The 20,754-nt window shown below is 55.1% G+C and overlaps 1 protein-coding gene across 6 annotated transcripts in view; it reads left to right on the forward strand.

The window, feature by feature from the left end:
• NFIC (nuclear factor I C) overlaps positions 1 to 20,754 on the forward strand; it is a 65,673-nt gene that overhangs the window by 5,918 nt on the left and 39,001 nt on the right. For 3 of the 6 annotated variants that reach the window (XM_081134574.1, XM_081134576.1, XM_081134572.1), the window contains exon 2: positions 10,508 to 11,039. In XM_081134574.1, coding sequence (XP_080990700.1) covers positions 10,508 to 11,039 — 532 coding nt within the window. Of the gene's footprint in view, positions 1 to 822; positions 969 to 10,507; positions 11,040 to 20,754 lie in introns of those variants that run through there. The other 3 variants (XM_081134571.1, XM_081134575.1, XM_081134573.1) reach the window with 2 other exon arrangements.

A 20,754-nucleotide genomic window follows, 5' to 3' on the forward strand; every position in this document is an offset into this window, starting at 1 on the left:
GAGACATATAGGGGAGGCCAAAACCAGCCCCCTCCCCAGTTACCCTTTGGTGATGGGGAAGGAGGAAAGAGCAGATTCCTGGAGGCTCCTGGTTTAGCTCCGGTCCCTCTGGCCAATGAGGGCGCTGTTGTAGCCAAGCAGCGTTGCCCGGGCACTGCAGACCCTGTCTAGCTTTCCGGGACCAGGGGTAGGGGCTCTGGGGACCCCCTCTCCTACCACACACCTCAGTACGTACATCTTTAAGGGGAAAGCCGCGCAGCGCGGCCTCTGCACACGTCACTGCTTCATTCTCCACCTCCCCCCCCCCTTGGCTCCTTTCTCCAACTTCCCGGCCAGCTCCCGGCTGGTTTGGGGGGGGGGGTGTCTTAAAATTCACCTCCGGCCCCCAAATGTCCAGCAACAGCCCAGCGTCCCCTCCCCACTTGACTTGGGCGTACGGTCCTGGGGGACCCTCTGCGGTCTCATTGCGTATGGCAGCGGGTCCCCATCCGGTGTTCCGAGCCGAGTGGCTAAAAATTCGTTGCAATAATGGGGTTCATGAGGCATGAGGGGAGCGTCTTTCTTTCCTCGTTCGCGCTCTTTTTTTCCCTCGGTTCTTTGAAAGTTGGATGTTGAGAAGTGGGAGGTTCGGGTGGGAGGGGAGAGAAATTGGGGTGGGAGGGAGGGAATAGGTTGCCAGAGGGAGGAGAGACAGAGACCCAGAGACGGAGGAGGGGAGAGGGAGAAGGGGGGGCAGGAAAAGAAGAGAGTGGGAGAGAGAGACGCAGGAGAGAGGGAGGGAGAGAGCGGGAGGGAGGAGGGAGGGAGACCGAGGGAGGAGGCGGCGAGGAGCGCGCGCCGGCCGCGGCCGCGGGGGGGGGGGGGGGGGGTTGGAAAAATGACTCAGTAAGTTCAGCGCGCCCGCTCCGGCCGGCCCTGCGCCTCCCGCCGCGCCCGGGATGTATTCGTCCCCGCTCTGCCTGACCCAGGTACGCCCCCCACCCGCGCCGCCTGAGCCCCGGCCCCAGCCCTTCGGCCCCCGCATCCAGGCCCGGGAGTTTGGAAGCCCGTAGAGGCGGGACGGAAAAGGCACGCGTCCCTCTGGCCGCCCGGGCCGGATGCCGCGACCCAGGACCAGGACCGGTGGGGGATGGGCTGGTTTGGGACCCCCCTCCTACCCCCGCGGACACACCCCGGACTCCTGCTCCGCGGCTACCCCCGCCGTGCCCAGAACCTACCCCCCTCCCGGACGTGGGGCTCCGGTGCAGGTTCGCCCACCCCTGTGCAAGACCAACTCCCTCACCCACTCGGGAAGGTCTGAGGGGCGCCCCCAAAGACAGGGCTCTGCGTGAACCCCGTGCCTAGGCCAGGGCCTGCCTCTAAGAGGAATTGAGGGGATCCAGGCTGGCCCCTGGCCTCCCCAGCACTCTTGACGTGTTCCTCGGATCCTCTCCCCGCCAAGGTTGCGCCCCGTCACTCCAGCCCCGGCTGCCTTTCCCCCCATTATTGGCCCACGTGTGCGTGGAGGGGGGGGAGGTGCACGAACTTGGAGGCACCAGCGGTGGGAGGAGGGGTGCTCGACGTCCCGGCTAAATCTCCCGCTCCTCCCCACCCGCGCTCCAACCACCGTCCCGATGTTTTCCCTGCATCGATTTGGGGATTATTGAGCCGCAGCCGCTGCCGGGAGGAGCCGGGAGGAGCCGGGAGCAGCCGGGAGGAGCTGAGAGGAGCCCTGAGGAGCCGGGAGGAGCCGGGAGGAGCCCGGAGGCCGGTGCTCTGGGGTCTGGCGGGCACTGCGGCGCTGCTCACGCCCTCGCCCGCGGGCACCTGCCCCTTCCCCTGCCCCCTCCCGCAGCCTCTCGCCCCTGGCCGAGCTCCCTGGCTGCCTAGTGGGCCCTGGTGCAGTGACGGGGTGGGGAAGCTGCCCTTCTCCAGGCCGCACCCCGAACGTCCCAGCTCCCTCACAGACAACACCCCCCTGGTTCTACTTTCCTGTTTTGCCCCCCCCACTCCTTGTCTTTGAGTGTCTGTACGCCAATAAGGTTCTGGCCTCAGTTTCTCTTGAGGTGACATGAGGCTAAGACAGGTTCTGGAGAGAGGGGGCAGCATGGGCTCCAAACTGTAAAGTGCAGTCCTGGATGTCCTGAGGAGCACTGTGTGGGGAGTACACAGATGCCCAGCTTGGGCCCCAGAGACTGTCAGTCTCTGCCAGGGGCCCCCCATCATGATCCTGGGGTCCCCCTCATTCACAGTAGGATCTTTGTCACTGGCCTCCTCCAGCACCCACTGAGGAGTTCCTGGCCCCAGGCAGAGAGATAGTGAGGGCTGGTGCTGAAGGGGTCTCAGGCTTGGCCTACCCATGATCCCCTGGGTGACCTTGGGCAAGTCCCTGCCCCTTTCTAGGCCTCTAGTTTCCCCCTCTGAGCAACTTTTTTTGGGGGTCCCTCAAAATAATCAACGCTGGCCCACCTCATTCTCCCAATCATCCTGAAGTTCCCCAATAACAACTAGGGTTCTAGTCCAGTTGCTGTGTGACCTTGGGCCTTAAGGGGGTGGGTGGCCTGGGTGGCTCTGGGTGCCCCTGCCCCCTCCGCTCTTCCTTCACACTCCCTAGAGCCACAGGGGGAGCCAGGCAGAGGAAGGCTATTCCAGGCGAGGAGGTTGGAAGGCCGCCTGTTGTCACTGCGCCCTGGAATTCCCCCATCAGGACGCCTCAGGAGACAGGCCTCCATCCACGTTGCAGAGAGGGGGTGGCGGGGAGAACCAGAGCCCTGGCATCACCCATGAACTTGGGCACTCACTGTCCCGCTTTCCCCAGGAGCAGGGCAAGGATCACGCGGCTCTCTGGTAGAAACCTGAAATCACAAAATTCAGGGGTTGCTGGGTGTAAGGAACAGGGAGACAAGGAGACAGAGACAAGCAGAGAGAACCAGAGTGCTCCTGCTGGGGTGGGGAGGGAGCAGCCCAAATGCAGGTGTCCCCTCCTGTTATTCTCCCATGTGCCCTCCCCCACTCTGGAGGGGAGTCCCCCCAACTCCCTCTCAGGTATCCCCCTAGCCTCAGTTTAATCCCTGCAGCTTCTTGCAGGCCCAGCATGGTCTGGAGTCTCCAGCTTGGGGACCTGGGAGGACCCTAACTGCCCCTACAGGACCCCCACCCCTGGCTTTCTGGCTGAGTCTCCCTAATCTGCCCCCACCCTATTTTTCTCTATCTTTATCTCTCCCTCCCCCTATCTCTCTGTCTCTGGCTGTATCTCTCCATCTCCGCCTCTCCCTGTCTTTCTCTGCCTCTCTCTTTGTTATTCCATGTCGATCTGTTCCTGTCTTTGTTGTGTCTCTCCCCATCTCTCCTTGTTTCTCACCATCTTTCCCCTTTTTGTCTATGTCTCTCTCTCCTTACACCATCTGTCTCTCCCTCTGTCTCTCTGTCTCTGAGCCTCCATGTCCCCCCTTGACGACTAATTTTACAACCTGAGTCCAGCCTAAAATAGCTCCCTTCTAGCTGATCCCACCCCATCCTCCTAGGAGCTGAGACTGGCTTGGGGGGAGGGGGCAGCTCCAGTGCCAGCCACCCTGTGCCCCTGCCCTGCCCACCTAGGGGGGATGGTGGCCCTGAAGGATTCTGGGAGCCCCATCCCTCTTTCAATGGTGGTGACTCAAGCGCTTTTTCACTTTTACTCTTAAGAGGAACTGTGTGGAGCAGCCGTTACTTCCATAAATCCTGCCAGCGGGAAGGCCGGCCTCCCTGCGCTTGCCCCGCTCTGGGCCTCCCTCCCTGCCTCCCTCCTGCCTGCTGCCACCGCCACGTTAGTTATTCCGGGTTTGGGGCCAAATCTCTCTTGGCTGCAGTGCCCAGGATTCCCCGGGGCCACAGCCAGTGCAGCTGCCAGGGCCCCCTCCCTCATTCATTCATTCTTTCCTTCATTCTTTCACCTGGGTCCTTCTCAGGGAGGCACTTTTTTACTGCCATTTCTCCAGAAGGGAGACTGAGTCTGGGAGAGGGCCCCCAACTTTTGTTTGATTTAATAGATGTTCATTAAGCGCCTTTCATGAGGGTGGGGGGAGGCAGAAGGCAGTGAGATCTAGGCCTGGTATGGGCTCTGCGGGGGTCAGGCTTCCCCAGCACCTCTGGGCTGAAAAAGGGGCCAAGATCAGAGAGGACCAGGGCCCACCCAGGGCAGCACAGCATGGCAGGGGAGGCTGGGGGTTAGAGCCACTTCGCACGTGGTTGGCTGGCCACACCTGGGCAAGTGGGCACTCCCTGTGTACCCCCCACCCAGGACCTGATGGCCTCTGTTTAGATCCTGTAAAAAGCACAACCCCCCTCCATGTCTGTGTCTCTCTCAGTCTCTCTTCATGTCTGTACTCTCCCCCCTCCCTTCTCTGCGGTAGAGGTGCCTCAGCACCAGGGCCCAGTAAATCTGCTGGGATTCTAGCCTAGTCAGCACTCTCTCTCTCTCCTTCCCTCTCTTTCTCTCTCCCTTTCCTCTCCCTCTGTCCCTCCCTCCTTCCTTCTTATCTATCTCTCTGTCTCTTTCCCTCTGCCTCTCTGTCTCTCCCTCTCCCTCTGTCTGTCTGTCTCCCTCACTCTGTCTGTCTCTCTTCTCCCTTCCTGCCTGAGCCTCCCTCCCTTCCTGTCTCATGACAAATGGATGGGAAATGCTGAGTCCTGGGGCCTCCTGCCCCATGCAGCCCCTGCCCATGTTCACACACCTGGGTGCATGTTGACCTGTGGTCAGTAGTGCAGGGGCACCCCCACACTCCCATGCACACTCACTGACACCACACCTGTGAGGACAGAGCCCTGCCCCACCTCAGATGTGCCCTAAGGTAGGGGGGTAGATAGCAGAAACCTAGTGTGGCCTCAGACCTCCATGCAAATCTTGCTCAGGAGGCTCAGAAGGGAGTTCTCTTTCCAGCTGTGTGACTGGGTGGGTGACCTAATCCTTCCAGTGCAATGAAGTGACCAGTAACCTTCAACTCCTCAGGCTGCCTAAGGATTCAGGGAAGCAGGACACCTCTGAGGCACTGGGCACAGGGCCTGGCACATAGTCAGTACCCATAAATATTTATTGCATAAATGAATGGGTGAATGGATGGGTGGTTCTGTCAGTTGAAAGAAGGCACTTGAGTCTCCCTGAGCCTCCGCATCTCTTACTAAGTCCCCCAATTCTTCATCCTTCACACAGTGCCTGGTATACAGTAGGCACCAAATAACTGGATAGTAGGGACCCCACAAAAACTAGAACTTTGACCCACAAGGGTTTTTCTGTTGAACTTGCTTCCAGGCCCAGCCCCGTCCAGGGTCTTCCCAAGTTTGGCCAGAACAAGTGGCTACTAGCAGCCTTTGTTAGCTGGGGTGTGTGAATGGGGCTAACAGGCAGAGCATGAGATTGTCCCTTCACTGATCAGGATTCTGGAGACACGACAGTAAACAAAACAGATCAAATTCATCCCATTAGAGGGGCTGCAGTCTTGAGGTGGGGGGAGAATGGGCAGGAAACAAGGTGACAGAGCTGGACCAGGCTGCCTGGAGTGAGCCTCCCCAAGGAGGAGGTGGTAGTGCATTTGGCCCAGGATGGAGCAGGGGAAGGGAGCCACACAGAATTCAGAGAGCTCATACAGAATGCAGAGTGAGCATCGTTGGGGAGACCCACTGATGGGGTCAGACCTCATGCTTAAGGGGCCCAGCAGTGGGGTTAAGGAGTCAGGAGGTCCACAGTTGTAGGGACTCAGGTTGAAGTCCCAGCTCTGCTTCTTCCTGGCTGTGTGACTTGGGCCAGTGGCTTCAATGCTCAGTGCCTCAGTCTCTCCTTCCAGACGGTGGGCACAATAAATGCTCAGCCTTCAAAAGGCACAACCTTGCTCCTTGTCTCTCTTGAATACCATGACCCTCTGACTCAGTCCCCATCCTCTTCCTTGGATACCAGAGAGGGAAGTCAGAGGGAAGGTGAGGGCTCACACTCACCTGTCATTTTGGTAGGGGGTTTTCACTCTCTGGTCCGTTTACCAAAATTCCTCCCCTCAGCTCATAAGGTCCTGCACAACCAACCTCAGTCCCCTCCCTGCTATCACCCCCTCTACTTTCCCTCTTGTTCACTCTGCTGTAATTTCACTGCCTCCTTGCTGTTTTCATAAAACATTAGACTCAGTCCTACCTCCAGACCTTTGCATGTGCTGGCGCTATTTTCTTTGGTTGGAAAGCTCCTACTCTGGATTGTCATCTTTCAGGTCTTCATTCAAGGGTCCTATCCTCTGAGAGACCCTTCCTGGCTACCCCCAGCTAAAAAACAACCCCCAAGGGATTCCCTGGCCCCCTCAAACTCCTTTAAATTTCTTCAAACCACTTAGTTCAGCGTGATGTTTTATTACATACTTGTTGGCTTGTTTAATGTCCATCCCTGCCCCAGATCAGGATCTGGGTGAGAGCCAAGCCCAGGTTACTGCTGGATCCTCAGCACCATACATGGAGCTGGCACACAGTAGGCACTCAGTAAATGTTTTTTGAGCAACTGAATGACTCTCTCCCTCATTAGATAAGAGCTGTTCATAAACTCTGATGCTCTGAGCTTGGGGGGAGGAGTGACCCTAGGTTAGGGACCCTAACTCTGGTGCCAGATGGGTCTGTGTTCACATATGAGCTCTGCTGTTTGCCATTTCACCTGGGCTTAACCTGGAGAAGGGTACATTGCAATCAGGGCTTTGAAGAATACATAGGAGTTTGGGTTAAGTGCTTATTAGGTGGATAAGATAGATTCTCAATGTTTGTTGAATTGTTGAGTGAATGAAGGAGAGAGAATCCTTCCCAGAACACTTTTGGGGTGGGAATTTGAGTTCCATGTGCTGGTTTGTTGCCCTGGACTGCCAGAGTGGGATGGATACAGGGAGGCCCAGGGAGGGGTACAGCCCAGTGCATAATTGTTCATCCAATCCATAGGGCCCAGCAAGGGCTTGGACCCAGGTGCCTACCTCCAAGCTGCTGCTGTCTTCTTTGGCCAGGAAGTCCCAGTGGATCAAGTGAGGGTTCTGGGAAAGGCCTAGCCTTGCTCTACCTCCCTCCACTCTCTGGTTACCAGGGCAATAGACAAGCCCCCCAACCCCCAACAGGCAGCAATGTTCTTTTCTGCCCACTGTACAAAATGAGAAACTAAGGCCCAGAGTGTAGTAGTGATTTGTTCCTGGATCATACCGAAGGTGAAAATGGAGGCTGATGTCACCCGGCCTCATTCCCTCACAGGTGCTGCCTGGCAACGAGCACCTCAGCCCTGGGACTTAGGGCTGGAGAATGAAGAAGAGCTGGACTCAGACCCCACAGCGTGTGTGGTCCAAGCTAGGTCTGAGGGAACCCTGAGGAGAACAGGAAAGGTTGCCTGAAGGAAGGAACACTGGAAAAAGGGCTTTGAGTGATGTGTAGGAGTTTGGGAGGGTTCTTAGCGTCTAGCTTGCTTTGGCGCTCTCCTATGCCATGTCAGCCAGTGAGGGCATTGGGAGGTGCCTGCGGAAGAGGCCTTGGTTGTTGCAGGTCTTGTGGGACAAAGAGAGTGACAGGCCTGCCTCTCATCTGGCCTGACCTCCCTGGGAGGACAAGGGAGGATGGGGCAGCAGGTCCATGACCCAGTTAAGGACTGTTTGTCTTCTTTCCGCCAGGACCAGCTAGGGTCACTGGTGACGTGGGCTCCCACCCCTGTTCGCCTCCCTGGCACCTTTCCCCAGAGTGTAGAGATCAGAGAGGGGGAAGAAGGGGAGGCGGGCTCAGAGAGGGAAGGAGCTGGAAAATGGGTGGGGGCTCAGAGAGGAGGTGCCCAGACCAAGAAAAGGAATTGAGAGAGAGGGGCTCAGAAGTGGGGAGGTGCTCAAAGAGAAAGGGCGTCAAGGAGAGGAGGAGTCTGGGAACTGTAGCCTGCCCCTGCTGGTTGACACCCCAGCTCCCTCTTATCAGGGCCACAGTAATCACCAGAACTTGGGTGACAGCCACAGCCCAACGTCCACACCGTTGCCCTGGCATCCCCTCCACATTACAGTGACCTGTGCCTCTATCAGTTCCCTGTCCCCAGTTCCCCAGTCAGATGGCCTGGGCTGTGGTCCTGGCTCTGCTGACTGACTGTGTGACCATGGGCGAATGGCTCCCCATCTCTGGGTCTGGCACGTCAAGTGGCATCCAGGCACAGGACAGGCAACTCAGGTTGGACAGGGACTGGCAGGGGATGGGCCCCTCAGTCCTCCCTCTGCCTCAGCAGGCCAACACAGTTTCACTTCAGGGCACATTGGAGTAGGGAGCTGGGCACACAAGCCGAGCCCCCTGTCATGCCACCCTGGCGAGGGCAGGACACTATTTTCAGAGCATTGGTAATAGGTGAAATCTGAGGTCATTCCCCTCCCCCAAGCACCCCATGGCCAGAGATGACTCAAAGAGAAATGAAGCACAGAGCAGGGAGGGTGTGCCCATCAGGGGGTACCATGAGCATCCAGGCCTGGAGGTGGGACTGAGCCCAGCCACACCCATCTAGAAAGCAAACCAAGATCCCAGAGCAATTGTCTCTCTCTTTGAGACCCCAGCCTGGCGAAAAGCAGGCTGTTTTGAGAAAGGGGCCTAGCCTGGCCGGGTGTGGCTCAGCGGTTGAGCATCGACCTAGGATCCAGGTGATTGGGGTTTGATTCCTGGTCAGGGCACATGCCCGGGTTGTGGGCTAGGCAGCCGATCAATGACTCTCTCATCATTGATGTTTCTAACTCTCTCTCTCCCTCTCCCTTCCTCTCTCTGAAATCAATAAAGATATATTTAAAAAAAAGAAAAAAGAGAAGGGACCTGATGGCCTTTGTGGAGGTGGGAGTCCTGGGTTCTTATCCTCTCTTAGGCCTTGAGAGTGGGACCTAGTCCAGGTCTCCACCCTTCTCTTAGCCTCAGTTTCCCCATCACACAATGTATAGCAAAGCCTTAGGCCTTTTCCTGCCCCCTGGAAGATTGCAAACAACCAAAATAATTGTAACAACATCAATAATAATAGTAATAGCTAGTGCAGCGTTTTGAGAGCTGGGCAGATAATGGCATTCATAAGCCAGGAGGAAATATCACCCCATTCAAGAAGCCTAGCATAGTCCTGCAAGAGTGGGGAGCTAGGACTGATATTTTTCTTCTGTCTTCCTTTCTCCTTGAATGTCTCACTCCTTGAAGCTGAGAAACCAAGTCTTGGATGTTCTGCAGACTGTTTCCCTTGCTAGGAAATGGAGAGAATGGATGCAGTCCTTACATCCCTATAGAAGGGGATGGGGCTTCCCATGTGGTTCTCTGAGGGGCCCCACTGGGGCTGCTGCTTTCATGGGCGAAGTCAGATGAGTGTGGGGTCCAGTCCTAGCCCCTCATGACTGGGTCCCCTCTTGGGGCCTCTGTTTCCTCATTGTGGGCCCAGCAACACTAATTATGCACAATGGGGGTGGGGGTTGTTGATGTCATAGCTCTGGCCAGGTCTCAGCCTCCCTAGGCCTCAGTTTTTCCATTTGTGGAATGGGTCTATGGTGACGGGGAGGTGAACTGACCCCCAGGGGCCCCTCTTTGTAGCTCTGAACCTCCAGGGCTGAACTCTCCTGTCCCTAGTGTATTTTGACCTGTGTCTTGGGCCTCAGCTTTCCTGGCCCCTTCAATGGGCCAATGCAAGAGCCCTCACCCTTTCATCAGCCCCTGGCATCCAGGGGTCCTAGTCTTGGCCTGTGGGCCTCAGCCAGTCCCATCTGCACATGTGTTCTTTACAAACAGCCCCTTGTCCTCATTTTTTCCATCAGTGCCAAGGGCCAGTAGAGGCAGCCCTGGACCTCCATCTAGTGTCAGCTTCCTCTGTTGAGCAGTTGGTCTGAGAAAGGAGCCCCAAGCACTATTCTCTAAGCCTGGTTTCTCCTGCAGTCATTGAAGACCTACTGTGTTCTGGGCCTGCTCTCAACATTAGAGCTCACACACACAGCCTGGGGCTGGATGCCAGCCATCTGTTTTTGTCAATAAAGTTTTATTGGAATACTGTTCTGCTCATCATTTACATCTTACCTGTGTTGCACTTACAGTGCAGAGTGGAGTAGTGGCAACTAAAGTATTCACTATCTGGTTCTTTATGGTACTTTGAAACCGCAGTTAGAAGGCAGAGAATGGATACATGACATCCTCATTCTCCCAACCTCAGTTTTCCCATCTGTACAATGGGTCCCCATCAGCCTCCACCTGGGACCCTCAGCCTGTCCTGTTTTGAGATTCAATACAGTTTTTCACGAATGTCTTCCTTGGCCTGGACTTCCCGTCTAGTCCAAGCCTTAGTTTCCCCATATGGGCAGTTGGTTCTCGCCTGTCCCCCACGAACTTCTGCTAGGTCCCTTCAGCTTTCCCCAGGGTGTGGAGGGGTCTGCAGTGGCCCCTGCCCACATCTGCCTGGCCCTCTCCCCCACCCCTTATTTAGTTTGCCTGGGGGTCCCGGTCCTCAGTCTTCTGGTTGGGGCAGTGGGTCCCCCATGTCCAGCGCCTCCTGACTCCCCGCCTCTCCTGCCCACAGGATGAGTTCCACCCGTTCATCGAGGCGCTGCTGCCTCACGTGCGCGCCTTCGCCTACACCTGGTTCAACCTGCAGGCGCGAAAGCGCAAGTACTTCAAGAAGCACGAGAAGCGGATGTCCAAGGATGAGGAGCGAGCGGTGAAGGACGAGCTGCTGGGTGAGAAGGCGGAGGTGAAGCAGAAGTGGGCGTCGCGGCTGCTGGCCAAGCTGCGCAAGGACATCCGGCCCGAGTGCCGGGAGGACTTCGTGTTGGCCATCACCGGCAAGAAGGCGCCTGGCTGCGTGCTCTCCAACCCTGACCAGAAGGGCAAGATGCGCCGCATCGACTGCCTGCGCCAGGCTGACAAGGTGTGGCGGCTGGACCTGGTCATGGTCATCCTCTTCAAGGGCATCCCCCTGGAGAGCACCGACGGCGAGCGCCTGGTCAAGGCGGCTCAGTGCGGCCACCCCGTGCTCTGCGTGCAGCCGCACCACATCGGAGTGGCAGTCAAGGAGCTTGACCTCTACCTGGCCTACTTTGTGCGCGAGAGAGGTGAGCTCAAAGGAGATGGGATGCACCTATCTTCCCACCCAAGGGGGAAGGTGGGCTCAGGCAAAGTCAGAGGGAGGAGGCAACATATGTCAGGTCTGATGAGAGGTGGGTCTAGGCGTAGTTCAGAGGAGGAGGCAGACCAACAGGAGGTCTGAAGGGGAAAGCAGACCCATGGGCAGTCTCGGGGTTGGTGGGCCATGGCAAGGTCCATAGGGGAAGGCAGAAGAGGGAGTAGGCAGACCCAAGCAAGGCCCAAGGGAGGAGGCAACCTACAGAGGTCTGAATGGGGAGGCTGACCTTTGCAGAGTCAGAGGGAGAAGGCAGTCCGTGCGCTATAAGGGGGAGGTGGATGCAATGGGAGGGTCTAAGGGGGGCAGTGGGCCTACACTGGAGCTTGAGGGGACAGGCTCACTTGATGTGAAAGTCTAATGGTTCAAGGAGAGTCTGGGTGGGGAGGCAGGTACATCCTGAGACTCTGAAGGTAGAGGCAAACCCTGGCTTTGATGTCTGAGGGGGCTGGCATGCCCTTGAGGTCTCAGGAGATGAGACTCTGTCCCAGAAGATCTGAAGAGCAAGATATGGCCTATTAGGAACAGGGAGGAGGACAGGAGAGTGACTGATGGGAGGCAGACAAATGGGAGACAAACAAACAATTTGATCCCTCTGGGGAAAGCTGGGAGAGTGCTGGATTTGTGCACTGTGAACACTGGTTGATTGACTCTCCGACTTCCAGTAGAGGCCCAATGGGGCACACATTTGTGCTGTGAGTGGGAAGCTGGGGTGCTGTGTGACTTTAGCTAGGTCACCACCCTCTCTGGTCCTCAATGTCCCCAGCTCTGGCCCTTCCAGCTGGGTGTTTGCTGGTTCTCTGGTTCTCTGCCTGAGGTTGAGACTGGTCAGCAGGGGTTTTGAGAGTGGGGGAAATCCATGGCAGCTTCCTGGAAAAAGAGGTATGGCTGAGCTGAGTACTGCAGGATGGCTGGGCAGTGATGGGCATGGAGGTATCCCAGGTGGTCAGCGGCCTAGGCGGAGATGTGGAGGCCAGATGTGTGTGGTCCATCCTCTCTAGGTCACAGGTGCTGGTGGCCAAAGCCAGGGCCACTGCTTCCTGTCGGTGTGTCTGTGTTCCAAATGCAGCCCTGGTGTGACTTTGGACGTCTCATTGTTCTGTGCCTCAGTTTCCCCCTTAGTACAATGGGGATAATGACCTTGCCGACTCCTAGCAATGGTATAAAGATTAGATGACGCTGTGGAGCTCCATGTCTCCAGGGTGTATAGGAGGGAGAGCCAGACAGAGTTTCCCTTTTTTTAAAAATATATCTTTATTTTTTAATATATCTTTATTGACTTCAGAGAGAGGAAGGGAAAGGGAGAGAGATAGAAACATCAATAATAAGTCATTGATTGGCTACCTCCTACATGCCCCCTACTGGGGATCAAGCCCACAACCCGTGCATGTGCCCTGACCAGGAATCGAACCACAATCTCCTGGATCATAGGTCGATGCTTAACCGCTGAGCCATGCCTCCGGGCAAGTTTCCCAGTCTTGACCTTGGTCCCATCTGCCCCTGCCCCATCCCCACCAATAAGTAACAAGCCCACTGGGATGGGCAGTGAAGCAGTGTTGGCAGGGTGTGGAGGCAGAGAAGTGGAGAAGGTGACTGTCGAAGGCAGGGAGCAGGGGGCAGGGACTGCCTCGGCTCCTTACCATACAGGTCCAGATCTCCCCCTCCACATTCATCCTCTGCACCCAGCCCCACCCCCACCTTCTCTGAGCTGAGCTGATAAAATTTTGAAGCAGAGTTTTCTGCCAGCGTCAGCATAATCTCTGGGCTCCTACCCTCCCCCACCTGGCCCCCTCCCCTTCTCAGCTCAGCAGGCAAGCTCGGCCTCCAGGCCTCCCCAGACACCTTCAAGCCCCACTGCTAGCCTTTGCCAGCCAGTCTGGTCAACCTCCTTGAATGAGGGCCAGGAAAGGTCAAGGCTGCACCTTCCCCTGCTTCCAGCCGACTCTGTTATCCCAGGGGAATCCCTGCTCAACTGGACCCAGCTGACCCAGCCCCAGCTGGCCTGGAGTGCGGGTGGTATATGAGAGCTGGGCCTGGATTCCAGCCCTAACTCAGCTGCCTGCTGCTGGGTGATCCAGGACAAGTCGCTTAACTTCTCTGTGCCTCGTTTTCTTTTCTATAAAATGGGAAGCTCAAAAGTAGCTGCCGGTAGGAACATTGGATGCTCATGGTTGTTGAAGACAAGTACTAGGCACAGGGCTAGGGCTCCATGGGTGGTTATTGTACATCCTTGTTATGATTACAATTTCCTCTCCTCCAGGCCTTTGCCCGTGCTGTTTGCTCTGACTGGAATGCCTTTCTTATATGGAAAACTCCTACTTATGCTGCAAAACTCCAACTCCTAGCTCCACTTTCTCTCTGTCAGGCATTGTTTTCTGATGGCTTAGCAATTCCTTTCCATTCTCATAGCAACTCTATTCGTCAGGAATCATTGTTGTACCTATTTCACAGAAAAGGAAACAGAAGCCCAAAGAAGGGACCACCCAAGGTCACACAGCCAAGAGTGGGGAGAAGAGGGGTTTGTAGTAGGCAGCTTCTGAGCTGACACACACACACTTCCAGCCTTCCATACTCAGTGGCAGAAAGGGATGAAGGAAATCGTGGTTTGCAACATGGGCATCTAGTCATCATGACTTGGCCACCTCCAGGCTGGGTCTGTGTTCTAGGCCTCCAGCAGCCAAGGCCTCATCCAGGGTTCCTGAACCGAGGCTGCCCTCCAGGAACCTGTGCTGAGCCCAGCTCCCTGACATTTATCCCAGGACTCTTGTCCTCATTCTGGGCCAGAGTTAAGTCTGTTTTCGGCCAGGCAGATGTCAGTCCAATGGCAGAGAAAACTGTCCACCGCCTCCCTGTTCCCACCCAGTAGGTTCTAGGACTTGGGCGGGGGGGCAGTGCCAGCCTAGGCCAGAGCAGTGTCCACTTTCCTTAGCCTTACTGGGAGGTGTGGGACTGATGAGACAGTAAGATTGGGCCTCAGTTGGCCTCTGGAGGGGTTCAGGGTGGATGATGAGGGGAGTACCCACTGCACAGCTGAAAGGAGGTACTGCCTCCAACATCAGGAGTAGGGTCTCAGAACTGACAGAAAGACAGACAGACACACACACACAGATGCAGACAGAAACACAGAGACATGGAGAGACACAGAGAGACTCAGAGGCACCGCGTATGCCTGCCCTCTCACTCAGCCCTTCCCTGCCCTTGGACAAGCCCCTCCCCCCCAGCCTCTCTACCTCTCCCGGGGGGCGGGGGGCGTCAGGTGGACTTGTGGAGCCACACCCCAAAGGGGAATCCCAGGCCTCCACCCTTGGATTTATTTTGGGGGATGTAGGAGTGAAGACTAGCCATGAGAAGGTCCCTTCAGTACTGGGGCTGTAAGAGCCTAGAGCACCTCTTGGACCCAAATTTGGCTGCCCCGGGTGTCCATCTGGCGCCACCATGGCCATAGGAGCCCAGTTCCAGGGGCTGGACGAAGTGTGTGCCCCAGGGCCAGCCTAGGGGACAGCTGGGGAGACGGTGATGAAGGGGTGATGTGAGCTTCCCCTCGGGACATTGGGGGCTGCCTGCTAAATCAGGGCACTTTGGGTGGGAGGTGCCATGAGCAGAGGATGAAGAAGCTGACAGTTCACAGTACAATTAATAAGAATGTGACGTCAGGGAAATAGAGCAGGGGAGAGGTGTGGAGAGGGGTCAGTGGGGTACACTCTAGACAGGAAGGAACTCTTGGAGGAGGTGACTTTTGAGATGAAGCCTGAAGGAGATGAAGGAGGTGTGGAGGGACTGAGTGAGAGACAGTGCACCAGGCAGGGGCACAGCCAGTACAAAGGCCCTGAGGCTGGAATGGCCCAGAGGCTGCAGGGAATGTTGAAGAGGGAGGTGATGAGAGTGATGGGGAGGCCAGGACCTGGCGCTCTTTAACCTGCCTTGCATTTGGGAAGGTGCCTGGAGGAAACGGGGCCCAGAGAGGGAAGCTGCCTGCCCAACCCTGAAGCTCAGCCAGGCCTCCCTGCCCCCTCTGGCGGCCTGAGAAACCTGAGGCTGGCGGGCCCAGTGCCAGGGGTGGGCAGGGGAGGGACTGCCAGGCCTGCCCGCTCCAGGCAGCTGCCAGCCCGCCCCAGCCACCAGTCCAGCTGGTGCCCATTTGCTGACGCTGCCCTGGGCTGGCCTCCTGCTCCTGCCTTGTGCGGTGCCAACCTCCCTGAATGGCGCTGTGGGCAGAGGCCAACTTCGGAAGCTTGAAGTAGAGAGGGGCTGCCCACTGTGCCCCCAAGGAGGGGGACAGGAGAAACTACAGGGGTCCTCAACACCTCCTGGATGGAACCAGGAAGCAGTAATAACAACAAAGTTAATAATAGCTGTGGACATGTATTGAGTGCCCACTGTGTGCCCATTCCACATCTCAACTGGTTTAATTCTCTCCACCATCTGGGAGGGAAATACCTTCTCCCGTGTTTTCCATAAGGAAACAGGGTTCCAGAGGTGGTCAGGCACTTGCCCAAAGTCACACAGTTTGTAAGAGGCAGAGGAGAATTAGAACCCATGGACTGTGAGTCCTCAAAACCCCTAAAAGAAAAACACTAAAGCCCTACCTGGTTTGGCTGAGTGGTTAGAGCATCGGCCTATGGATTGAAGGGTCTCAGGTTTGATTCCGGTCAAGGGCATGTACCTCAGTTGCAGGCCCGATCCCCCATCCTCACCCCGGTCAGGGCACGTGCTAGAGACCAATTGATGTGTCTCTCATGTCGATGTTTCTCTCTGAAAAGCAATGGAAAAAATATACTCTTCCACTCTCTCTGAAAAGCAATGGAAAAAATATACTCTGGTGAGGATTAAAAATAATAATGTTAAAAAGGGAAAAAAAAGAAAAAACACACCTTTGAGGTTATCAGGTAGGACTCCCACTCCCAGTTGTACAGATGGTAAAAAGGGCAGGCCCTGAGTACATAGTGAATAAATGAATGAAGAGGGGTGAGCCACATTAAAGTGCCTGCTGTGCCCAGACCTGGGGCCAAGTTCTCCATAAGGGCACCGTGGGCTAGAGTGGCAAGAGAAAGGGCCTAAGTCTGGAGAGAGGGGACCTGAGCCAGCCACAGCTCTGCCCCTGGCTTGCTGTGTGACTTAAGGCAAAGCCTGGCACTCTTTGATTTAGGGTTGGGGATGGAGGGGACCTGAGGGCAGGAAGGAAGGTCCTGTGGGCCACAGAATAAAGTAAGCCAGGCCCTGACTGAGGGTCTCCCTGTCCCTGTTAATCTTCCTCGCAGCACTGAGTGCTGTGCTGGGGAGGCAAAGGGTGGGCAGGAGGGTGCGTGAGGTTGCCTATTTCTTTGTACTATGGATATAATTCATGTCCATGCTTGCTCCAGGCTGTGTGAGGTGCATCTCCCTTTCTGAGCCTCAATTTTTCCATTTGTAAAATGGGATGAATACAAACTGTGTCCATTGAACTGAGGGATCAGAGTCAGTGACTCCAGAAAAGTACACAAGAGGCACTGAATAAATGCTCACTCAGTTCCTTCCTGGATCCTCTCTGCAGCTGCAGGAGACCTCAGTTCTGCTCTGAGACTCGGAGCCATTCTGCCCACAGTAAACCCACAGGGGCACACATGACTCAGGACAGGCACCTTGTTGCCTCTCTAAGTCTCTGGGTGGCAGAGAGGTGAGGGGCTCCTGGCAGCCCGGATTTTCCCAGGGCCAGGCAGCCAGGTGTGCCAGTGTCTGTCTGGACAGGAAAGGTAGCTGCATGAGTGTGGAGGCCCAGACAGCAGCTGACGGTATATTTATAGTGATGGTGGGAGGCCTCTGGGCTCATGGTTATAGTGGCCAAGAGGGACTAACAGGTGAGGGTACTGCTAACGCAGCAGGCCCAGAGCCCACAGTTGGAGCTGCACAATGTTGGGAAGTTAGGGGCATATGAGTGGACTTAATGCCACTGAACTGTGCACTTAAAAATGGTTAAAGTGGTAAATTTTATGTTATCACTATTGTATCATCATGTTAAAAATTACTTGTTAATAAAAATAATAAATAGTGATGCTTTCTATATGTATAATGTAATGATAAATAATTCATAAATGTAATATCAGTGTTGGTAATATAATAATAGTTATTATGATCACCATTGTCACCATCGTACTGCGGTTCTAGGCCCAGCTCTGCCCTCGTGACCACTGGGCAGCCTTGGGCAACTTAGTGCCCATCTCTGGGCTTCTACTTGGCAAAGTCAGCACAGGGAGTATCCGGTGAAGGGAATCCAGATAGCATCTAAGAGAAAGAAGCCTCTTAGCACATGGTGAGTGCTCAGACATGAGAACTCTTGGTGAGTAGGTCCTACCCCTGCAGATGCCCCTACACGTGTGCTTGGGTTACACGTGGGCACACGCCAGTGCAAGGGTGCTGAGACAGCCCATGAGGGTGCCTTGTCCACACAGGCATGGCGCAGGAGCCCGCAGAAGCGGAAGGCATCACATTGCACCTGTGGCGGCCATCCTGGCATGACAGGGCTGCAGTTGGTACCCTGGCCCTGTGCCCAGGGAGCTAAGGGGTGGCTGAGGGCAGCTAGGGACATCTCCCAGCCGCCCCTCCCCAGCCAGCTGCCAGGCCAGCCCCTCTCCCTCCAGCTGGGTGTGGGCAGGAAGTCACAGATGGTCAGAGTTGGTGAAGGATGAGGGAGGGAGCACTTAGGGACACATGGATGTCTTGTCCACATGGGGAAACTGAGGCCCAGAGAGGGATGGGGCACTGCCCAGTAAGGGCCCTTCTTCTGGTCCATTCTGACCCATCTTATGTTCCAGGCCAACTTGTGGGGTGCCTGGGCAGGGAAAGGAGGGACCCCTTATACTGCAAGTCTGGAAGGGGTTTTAAGGCTGGGGTGGGGGAGACAATAGGATGCCAGAGCTAAAGGGGCTTCTAGATCCTCCAGGGGGGGCAAGTTCTGGAATTCCCAAGGCCTGAGTTCTAGAATTTCCAGAGCTTGGGGGGTCTTCCCCCTCCAGGTGATTCTAGAATTCTCCTAGATGAGTTTCAGAATAGCACGGTCCAGTAGAAATAGTGTGAGCCACATAATTTAACATTTTTCTGGTATCTATACTTATAAGTGTGAATGTACAGGGGAAATTAATTTTAACAACTTACTCTGTTTAACTCAGGGCATCCAAAATAGTGTCATTTTGACATATAATCAATATGAAACAGTTGAGATGTTTTACATTCTTTTTTTGTCCTGAGTCTGTGAAATGCAGCATGTGTTTCCCACTCACATCTCCATTCCAGCTGACCACATTTCAGGCACTCAGCCCCATGTATGGTCAGTGGCTGCCGTGTTGGGCAGCTCAGCTCTAGAACATCTGAATTCTAGACTATTCCGAGGCAGATCTCCAGTCTCCCAAGTGGGTTATGAGAATGCAAGGAGTGGATTCTAGAATGTCTCGCTTTGGGGCTTTCCCCCATCAGCACTGCTGACATTGGGGTGGGGTCATGCCTGTGGGGGGCTGTCCTGGGCACTGTGGGGTGTTAAGCAGCATTCCTGACTTGATGTCAGGAGTATCTCCCAACTATAACAACCAAAAATATCTCCAGACATCATCCAGCATCCTTGGGAAGCAGCATCACCCCAGTGAGAACCACTGTACTAAGGGAAGCCTTAGAATTCTTTGAAGTTAGATTATTTTACCACCCGAGAAATGGTTCTAGAATTCCGCAGGCTGGTTCCTTGATCTGGAATTTCTCAAATGTATTCTTGGCTATCCAGGAGCAGGATCCAGAATTTCCTGAGTTAGGTCTCTGGGTGTCCAGAAGCAAAGTGCAGAATTTTTTACATTGGTTTTTTTCTTACCCATGGACAAGCTCCAGAATTCCGTGAGCTGGATTCTAGCACATCCTGGGGTGGGTTCTAGCATTCTTTAAGGCGAGTTTTTACAGCATCTGGAAACAGCTCTCACATCTCCCAAGCAGGGTTCTCGAAAATGTGAGGATAGATTCTAAAACTCCCAAATCTATCATCAATTATCTAATCCAGTATTGGCTTTACCAATATCCAAGAAACCCTTAAGTGTATTCTGGACCATTTACAGCTGGTTGCAGAATTTCTTACCCTGAGTTTTTGAGTGCCGGAAGACAGGCTCTGGGATTCTCTTGAGCTGGTTTCTAGAACATCCAGGGGACAGGTTCTAGAATTCTTAGAGTCAGGGATCCAGAAAGTTCAGGTCAGAGTCGAATAAGCCTGTCCTCAGACATTGGTGACTGAGCCGAATATTCCAGAAAAGAGGGGGAAGGAGGTAGATTTTAATTTCTCTGAGGCTGTCTTGGGGGCAGCCAGCTGGATGGGGGCCCACATGTGGTTTGAGGTGTTTGGGAGCAGATGGTGGGGATGTGACTGAGAACCTGGAATAAGAGTGGAGACTTTATTTAATCCCTAGTAAATGTCTTGTTTATTGGATGTGGGACATGGAACCTTGGCTGTGTTTCCAGAGGCTTTTGTGGGGTCATGGACACTTAGTAGGTCCTCAGTTGAAGGCAGCACTGTAATAGGTGATGGTGACATCTGGCGGGAGGCAGGGGTTGTCTGCCTGTGTGCTTTGGGTGCTGGGGGCTCTTACAGGGGAACTGCAGGCATATTGAGGGCTTACCTAGTTAAACCCTCAGTAAATGTCAGGACTTATTAGCACCATTTTATTTCACCTTAATTCCACCGAGGTAGGGATGATCATTAACTGCATTTAACAGATGAGGAAATTGAGTCCCAGAGAGGCAAAGCCACTGGTCCAAGATTGCACAGCTAAGAGGCAGAGTCAGGATTCAAACCCAGATTTGGTATCTCTGAGGGCCCACAATATTCCCACAAAAAGGAGCTGTTTGGGGTGCCTCAGGGACCTACCCAGGATGTCCCAGGAGTCCCTGTTTGGGTCTAGAGTTTAGCTGGACAAGGAACACCTTTGGGGGCTGCAGCCTAACTAGGGGGTTGGGCAAGCCTCAAACCCTCAACCTGGGGGAACAAGAAAGGTAGAGGTGTAGCCTAGGCCAGCTGTCTCCCTTTCTGTCTCTGTCGCTGGGTCTCTCTGTCTCTCTGTCTCTTTGTTTCTCTCCTAGTCCCTGTCTTTGCTCTGCCCACCTCCCTGCCTTCGTCAGTCTCCTCCCGGCCTCCCACCCCAGGCCAGCCTGTGGGCTGCCCGGAGGCAGCAACAGCAGCTGAATGGGCCCCTTGTTCCTGACCACACCCACCCCTTGGGGTCACCCCGGGACAAGCCCTGGCAGCCTGCTGCCTTAAAGGGCCAGCATCCGGAGAGAAGGGGGAGGAGAGGGACCGCCTCCACTCCCAAGCCCCACCCTTTCCAAAGATGGAAGAACTGATGTGCATGGTGGGGTGGGAGGGCACCATACCCAGATACCTCCAACCCATGTGGTCAGAGGGATGGACCCTGGGCTAGGGAGGCCTGCCTGGGGGAGAAAACAGTGCACACATGCACGCATGGTAGGGCTTGGGTTTGACCTTGGATGTATGTATCCCTTCTCCCCTCTGTGCCTTGGTTTCTTCATCTGTGTCTGAGGCTCCTTGTGCCCACCCTAAGGGTTTTTTAGCAGATGGAATAGTATCAGCCAGGATTTGGTACACAGTCGGCATTCTCCCTGTACCCATTGTGCAATTATATAGCACC

Source organism: Miniopterus schreibersii (genome assembly GCF_964146895.1).
Source record: "Miniopterus schreibersii genome assembly, chromosome: 4".
Lineage (NCBI taxonomy): Eukaryota > Metazoa > Chordata > Mammalia > Chiroptera > Miniopteridae > Miniopterus > Miniopterus schreibersii.